Source organism: Nicotiana tomentosiformis, chromosome 4 (assembly GCF_000390325.3).
Source record: "Nicotiana tomentosiformis chromosome 4, ASM39032v3, whole genome shotgun sequence".
Lineage (NCBI taxonomy): Eukaryota > Viridiplantae > Streptophyta > Magnoliopsida > Solanales > Solanaceae > Nicotiana > Nicotiana tomentosiformis.
This window is the reverse complement of record NC_090815.1, coordinates 79,980,850-79,988,400: the sequence shown is the minus strand read 5'-3', so window position 1 is coordinate 79,988,400 and position 7,551 is coordinate 79,980,850. Positions and strand designations below refer to the sequence as shown.

General features: G+C 37.2%; 1 protein-coding gene across 1 annotated transcript; it reads left to right on the top strand.

Annotated features, from left to right (window-relative positions):
• The first annotated feature begins 2,427 nt into the window (after window positions 1-2,427).
• Window positions 2,428-5,704, top strand: LOC138910008 (uncharacterized). The gene is made up of 9 exons (XM_070201226.1): window positions 2,428-2,815; window positions 2,936-3,057; window positions 3,243-3,602; window positions 3,863-4,025; window positions 4,071-4,345; window positions 4,450-4,517; window positions 4,624-4,676; window positions 5,145-5,326; window positions 5,372-5,704. Exons 1-9 carry the CDS (start codon window positions 2,428-2,430, stop codon window positions 5,702-5,704), a joined length of 1,944 nt encoding a protein of 647 aa, XP_070057327.1.
• Window positions 5,705-7,551: the final 1,847 nt, after the last annotated feature.

Here is a 7,551-nt window from a genome sequence, read left to right as displayed (position 1 = left end):
CAGTTTTATAGCTTCCAATAATACCTAGTTCGAACATAAAGTAAATGAGATAAGTTGAACTCACATCACCATCCCTAAATCTGCCTCTGCTTATATACAAAATGGATTTTCAGCATACTAGAAGGCTCGAGACTTTCTCAAATATGATATTTGCTTATCAGATAATCGTTTAGTTAAATCAGAAAGCTTCAATAACGTATAATATGTCAAGTTCAGGGATATAAACTTATCACCATATATATAGAGCACCAAAGATGGACTATGTGGAGGTTATATTTCAACAATTGAATGTACTTGGTATCTTAGAATACTTCTTGTATTTTGTTGAGTATTGAGATTTTGATGATTAACAAAGTTTATTTAGATGCAATGTTCGAAGAACCAGATCCTCAACATAGTTGCTTAACTGTTCTAAGAACCAGCTCCTTAGGGTAAAGGACTAGCTCCTCAGGTTGATGATTGAACGCTTGTGCAAGACATTAACTTTATCTCAAAGTTACCTAGGTCCGAGTTTGGTGGAAGAAGGCTGCTACATGTGATAAGGGTTGTTGCCCAAGAAAATACGAATAAATCAGTAAGAGACAAGTGTCTCAAAACTTGTAGAGTCCTTGAAACAGTAGGAGTCCTATCAAACGAGAAGCTGACTATGCATTAGACTCCTAGAAGATCTTGAAGTCCAGGCTATTAAATACTACACCCTCTGTTTCAATTTAGATGAGGTAGTTTGACTCGGCACGGATTTTAAGAAAAAAAAAGACTTTTGAAACTTGTGGTCTTAAAAGTTTAAGGGGTAAAAGCTTTGTGGGGCCATGACATTTGTGTGGTTATAAAAGTTTCTCACTAAGGGTAAAATAAGTAAAATGAAGAGTTTGAAGTTGAATTATTTCCAAATTTAGAAATATGTCATTTATTTTGGAACAGACTAAAAATGAAAGTACATCATCTAATTTGAAACAGAGGGAGTATATATTTTGGACTTCTGAGATCATCCTTTCACATACCAACTGAAGAACTACATTTTGTACATTCTAGTCGAGTACCGGTGTTGTGTTTTTCTTGAATCAGTCTAGTGAATGTGTTTTAGGAAATTGAGTTGTAATCAAAGTGTCACAAACAATTAGTGAGTTAGAGTGAGTGTTTTCTTTACAAGTTAGAGTAACTTGTAAATCAAATAGTCGTAGTAGGAGTACTGGAGAGTATTGAATTACAATTTTGTAATTGATACATTTTGGCTCATTGTTCTGGTGGAGTTGAAGTTGAAACTCATACGCAGTAGGTCGTGGTTTTTGCACCTTTTGAGTCGGGTGCTTTTTCACGTAAAAATCGTTGTGTTTACTTTACTGCTTATTTTACTTCATGTTTAAGGAACACGGTAAAGAACCAAGTTCTTTAACAGTTCATACGGGCACTCAAACTAACAATTGGTATCAGAGCGGGTTCTCACACACATACGGCTAACACCTAGAGAGATCTTGGAAGAAAAATGAGTGCTCCACCCGAAATTAATGAAGGACAATCAACTACCAGATCACCCATATTCAATGAAAAATATTACAGTTGGTGGAAAGCAAGAATGGATGACTTACTGATAGCGGAAGACTATGAACTATGGAACATAGTGAACCAAGGTTCATTGACTCCTACTAAACAAAATGCACACAAAGAAACAGTTCCTAAGGACTCCTCTGGATTTGTGCCAGTAGATTTCAGAATGAAGGAGAAGAATGCAAAGGCTAAGAAAATCCTTATCTGTGAACTTGGTCCTGATGAGTACAACAGAATTTCTGCATGCTCTAATACCAAGGAGATATGGGATGCACTCCAAAATTCTCATGAATGACAAACCAAGTGAAGAGATCAAGGATAGAACTACTTATGAGAAACTATGAGCTCTTCTCCATGAAGGAGTTTGCGCCCATCCAGGAGATGATGACTAGGTTTACCATAATAACTATTTATCTTAAATCACTTGGAAATGTGTTTACATTAGAAGAATTGGTCAGCAAAGTTCTAAGGATCCTTCCAGCTTCATGGGAATCAAAAGTTACAGCAATCCAGGAAGCCAAGGAGCTGGAAAAAATCTCATTTGATGAGTTGGTTGGAAACTTAAAGACTCATGAAATGAGAAAGATAGAATTGCGCAAGGAAGAACCAAATAGGGATAAGGCCCTGGTCCTTAAAGCATCTAAGGAAGATAAATCTGACAGTGATGATCCTGACCTAGCAATGTTTGCTAAGTTCAAGAGGTTCATAAAGAACTCCAAAAATGCATCTAAGAGAGAGACCAACGGTAAGCCTAAATAGATTGATAAAGCTAATTGTGATGGGTACTACAAGTGTAGCAAGCTAGATCACATGGTTAGGGACTGCCCAATGTGGGAAACTAAATGGAGGAAAGAACTAGCCGAAAAGTAGAAACGGAAGAAGATGAGAGAAAAAGGTTCCAACAAAGGAAAAATCCTAGGTAAAGAATTCACTGAAGCAATGAAGCAAGCCTTCTTGGCAGCATATGAGGACAATGGAAGTGATAAAGAGGAAGAAAAGGAGGATGAGGCTATAAGTCTCTATGCTGTAAATGATGAACATCAGGCAGTGGAGACGGAGCCCCCAGTACAGCTTGGAATGCACATTGGAAGACCTCCTCTATTTGATGGACATCACTATGATAAATGGAAGCTACATATGGAAACGTTCCTTCAGGCCACTGACTTTGACCTATGGGTAATTTTCAGTCATGGACCAACTTTCCCAACCAAAATGGATGGTGAAGGTAATAAGTACAACCAGAGAGAAGAGGAATACGGTGATGAAGATTGTTAGCTAGTCCAAAAAAATACTAAAGCAAAGGACCTGCTTTACAAAAGCTTGCCCAAAAATATTATCTACAAAGTGTCCTCTTGTATCTCGGCCTATGATATATGGAGGACCTTGGAAGTTGACGTTGGAGATGAAAACATCGAAGTGGCACTGATGGCGATTGAAAAAGTCAAAAAAAAAGAAGAATTGATTGGAATGATGGCCATGAGTGATTCAGAAACTGAAGATGAAACAAAGCAGGTAAGTATCTTTAACTTAAAAGAAAACATTCATGCTATGTCTAAAAAACTGATGGCCATAATTGTGACCATGATGAGTGAAATAGATAAAATGAGTGCTGGAAATGATCAGTTAATAAGCAATCTTTTATGTGTCAAACTTGATCTCAAAGATATTGAATCTGACAAGCTAATCTAGAAGGGCAGGTCAAAGACCTTAAAAATCAGGTTCTTGAGCTCACTTCTAAAAATGAGAAGTTCACTGATATACATGGTAAGAAAAAAATGAGTGATCTGCAGGATAAGCTTGAAAAGGAATTAAAAAGGGCTAAAGATAATATTTGTGACGTTGAATGTAGGAATAAAGTCCTGCATGAAAATTTAGCAAAGGTAAATTATGAACTATCTAGACAAAGCAAATGGCATAGATCTTCAGATGCCTTAGTTTGGCAGAATGAAAACTGCAGCTCTAACAAATTAGGAATTGGCTACGGAAAACCTGTTCCCAAGTATGATCCAAAGTATGTAGGAATTTTTGATAATAAAATGTGCACTCATTGTGGAAAGGTAGGACACTTTAAAGATACTTGTTCTGCCCTAATTCATGCTCAATTTAGAAACGCCTTTAGTCTTGCTAAAAATGTAAGAAGGAAGAGGAACCAAAAGCAAAGTCTTTTGTCCATACTAAGTTGATTAAGGTTAATAAGAAAATAGTTGCTAATCCTCTTCCCTTCTGGGCAAGAAGAGATATGATTCATCCTTTTTCAAACAAAAAGGGACCCAAGCTTGTTTGGGTTCCCAAGACTAACTTGTGATTTTTGGTACAGGCTAAAGTGAGAGGGAAAGATCAAGACCGGTATCTAGACATTGGATGCTCAAGACATATGACTGGAGAAAAGAAAAACTTTCTCTCACTGATAGCCTTCCAAGGAGGGAGTGTGTCATTTGGAAATGGAAAAAAGGGCCAGATAACAGGTATTGGCAAGGTTGGTAAGTCATTCTCTCATGCTATATAAGATGTGTATTATGTGGTAGGCCTTAAACACAATCTTCTTAGCATCTCTCAAATGTGTGATAAAGGAAATGAAGTAAAATTCAATTCCAAAATCTACATTGTCACTAAGCTTGCTACTGATGAAATTGTGTTAAAAGGTAAGAGACATAACAATGTTTACAAGATATCTATTATATCTCTTCCTGAGAGAGAGCACACATGCTTAAGTGTAGTGGAAGATGACCCACTACTATGGCATAAAAGACTGGGTCATGCTAGTCTTTCTCAACTCAACAAGTTGGCAGCAAAGGACTTGGTCCTTGGTCTACCAAAAGTTTAGTTCTCCTCAGACAAGGTTTGTGATGCCTGTGTTAGAGGGAAACATGTAAAGTTACCTTTTAAATCTAAAAATGTTATCAGCACCTCCAAACCTCTAGAACTCCTTCACATGGACCTATGTGGACCAATGAGAGTGAGGAGCAGAGGAGGTAAGAGGTATGTCTTTGTCATTGTAGATGACTTCTCTAGGTATACATAGACTCTATTTTTGAGATCTAAAGATGAAACTTTTGATGCTTTCTGTGTATTTTTCAGAATGATTCAACAAAAATTGGGTTGTAATGTAATAAGTATAAGAACAGACCATGGTTGAAAATTCCAAATTCCTTGAGTCTTGTAACTCAATTAATCATAATTTCTCTACACCTAGAACCCCACAACAAAATGGGGTTGTAGAAAGAATAGCCCTAGAAGACATGGGGAGGACCATGATGATTGCTAGTGGACTGCCTAAGAGTTTATGGGCTGAGGCAGCCAATACTGCCTGTTACTTGATGAACAGGCGCATGGTCAAACCTATTCTTGATAAAAATCCCTATGAGTTACTTCGAGGGAAAAAATCCCAACATCACTCACCTAAGAGCATTTGGGTGCAAATATTTTGTGTATAATAATGGCAAAGAAGATCTAGGTAAGTTTGATAACAGAAGTGATGAGGGAATTTTCTTGGGTTACTCTGCACATAGTAAGGCCTATAAAGTTTTTAATAAAAGAATTGTGTGTAGAAGAAAATATTCATGTTATTTTTTATGAATCTAACAATTTGGTTGAGAAAGGTCTGAAGAATGAAGACTATGACATAGGACTCACTGGTGATGGAGATCATAAGGAATCTGAACCTCAATCTGAAGACGGATCCGGAGACCACAAGGAAATCGACAATAATCATGAGGAACAAGAAGAAGAGAGAACTACTATGACTACTAACCAGACTGATGAAGCTATACCTACTGAACATGTTCCTTTGGGTCACTCATTGGGTGAATCATATTTGGGTATGTAGATGAGGCCATGGAAACATCAAAGTTCACACCCTCTTGAGAACACCATCTATGTTCCAAATGTAAAAGTACAGACCAGGTCATCTCTGAGAAATCTATGTGCACTCACAACATTTCTCTCACAGGTTAAACCTAAGAACATCAAGGAAGCTCTAAAGGATTTGGATTGGATTATAGCCATGCAAGATGAGCTAAATCAGTTTGAAAGAAGCAAGGTCTTGCACTTGTTACAAAGACCCAAGAACAGAACTGTCATATGTACCAGATGGGTGTTCAGAAACAAGCTGGATGAACAAGAAAATATCACAAGGAACAAGGCCAGACTAGTGGTTTAGGGATACAATCAAGAGGAGGGCATTGACTATGATGAGACGTTTGCACCTGTACCTAGAATGTAAGCTATAAGAATGTTAATAGCCTTTGCTACACACATAGAGTTCACCTTGTATCAAATGGATATATAAGAGTGCATTCTTGAATGGTTATCTGAAAGAGGAAGTGTTTGTTAAAAAACCTCCTGGGTTTGAAAGTGAAGAATTCCCTGACTGTGTGTTCAAGTTAGACATAGCCCGGTATAGACTGAAACAGGCTCCAAGAGCTTGGTATGAAAGACTCTCAAAATTCCTCTTAACCAACAACTTTGTAAGAGGAAAGGTGGACAACACTTTGTTTCTAAGGAGCAAGACAAGAATGTTCTAATTGTGCAAGTATAAGTGGATGACATTATCTTTGGGGATACTAATGAAGTAATGTGCAAGGAATTTGCTGAGATGATGGGGAATGAGTTTGAAATGAGCATGATGGGTGAACTGAACTTCTTCATGGGGATGCAAATCAAGCAAACACCTACTGGAACTATGATACATCAGCAGAAATACATCAAGGAACTACTGAAGAAATTCAACATGGACTCCTCTAAGTCCATTTACACTCTCATTGCCATTGCAACAAAGCTGGACCTTGATGAAGAAGGGAAAAGTGTTGAACATAAACTATATATAGGAATGATTGAGTCAATGTTGTATCTCACAGCAAGCGGGCCGATATTGTATTCAGTGTGGTACTGTGTGCAAGATTTCAGGCAAATCCCAAGGAGTCTCACCTGAAGGTTATCAAGAGGATACTAAGATATCTCAAAGGGACTCCTGACTTATGCATATGGTATCATAGAGGGTATAACTTTGATCTAATTAGTTATGCTGATGCTGACTATGTAGGTTTTCATGTTGACAGGAAAATCACTTCAGGAACATCACATTTTCTATGTTCTTGTCTGGTGTCTTGGGGAACAAAGAGCAGAACTCAATGGCTTTATCCACAGCTGAGGCTGAATAAGTGGTAGCAGCATCTTGATGTGCTCAGTTTTTGTGGATAATACAACAGCTAAGGAACAACACTAGTGCTATAAACATTGCTAAAAATTCATATCAGCACAAAAGAACCAAGAACATTGACATTAAACACCATTTTCTCAAAGACAGTGTTGAAAAAGGAAATATCTCAATTAACTTTTATAAAACTGACGACCAAATTACAGATATTTTTACTAAAGCTTTGAGTATGGATCACTTTAAAAGGAATAGACTAGAACTAGGTCTAATCAATACTTTCAACTAGTTAAACTCCAATGATTGGCTAGAAAAAATATAATTAGATGTAGATAGTTAAGTACAATGTGTTTGATTCAATCTCGTGCTTGTATAAAGCACACACACCTTCTTAGAAAAATATGGTTGTTAACTATGTTGTATGATACTAATGTATAGTGTTGAAGCTTTATTGCAGAAACAAGTAAGGAGTTACTAAGGAGTTGGTTCTTCGACTCAGGTACGTGCCATCTTGTCTTAATTTAGTGGGACTTAATATCCTAAATTATTGCTATGCTCAGACTTCTAATCTTGTTAGTATCACTTCTAGTTGCCATCTAATCAAAGAGTAAGGGGGAATCCTAGAGAAATTGGAGTTTAATTACTCCTGAAATTCCAATAGTCAAAGTAACAGTTATAAGAGTCCCGTTAAACTCAAATTCGATCCCCCTCTCTCTTCCAGTCAAATCAGGAGTTACGTCTTTAAAAGCCCCTTATGATCAGCTTCTTAGACCTCACTGTTCCTCTCAAACCCTAAGCAAGAATCAAGAAATAATTCTCTCTTATCCCTTCATCGATTTTCTTCGATGATCACC

Excerpts from the sequence above, each read along its gene's own strand:
- LOC138910008 (XM_070201226.1), top strand. The coding sequence starts at position 2,428 with ATGAGAGAAAAAGGTTCCAACAAAGGAAAAATCCTAGGTAAAGAATTC. Across the intron at positions 2,816-2,935 it reads GGAATACGGTGATGAAGATT|TTGACGTTGGAGATGAAAAC; the intron begins GTTAGCTAGTCC and ends GGACCTTGGAAG. Across the intron at positions 3,603-3,862 it reads TGTGCACTCATTGTGGAAAG|GCTAAAGTGAGAGGGAAAGA; the intron begins GTAGGACACTTT and ends TTTTTGGTACAG.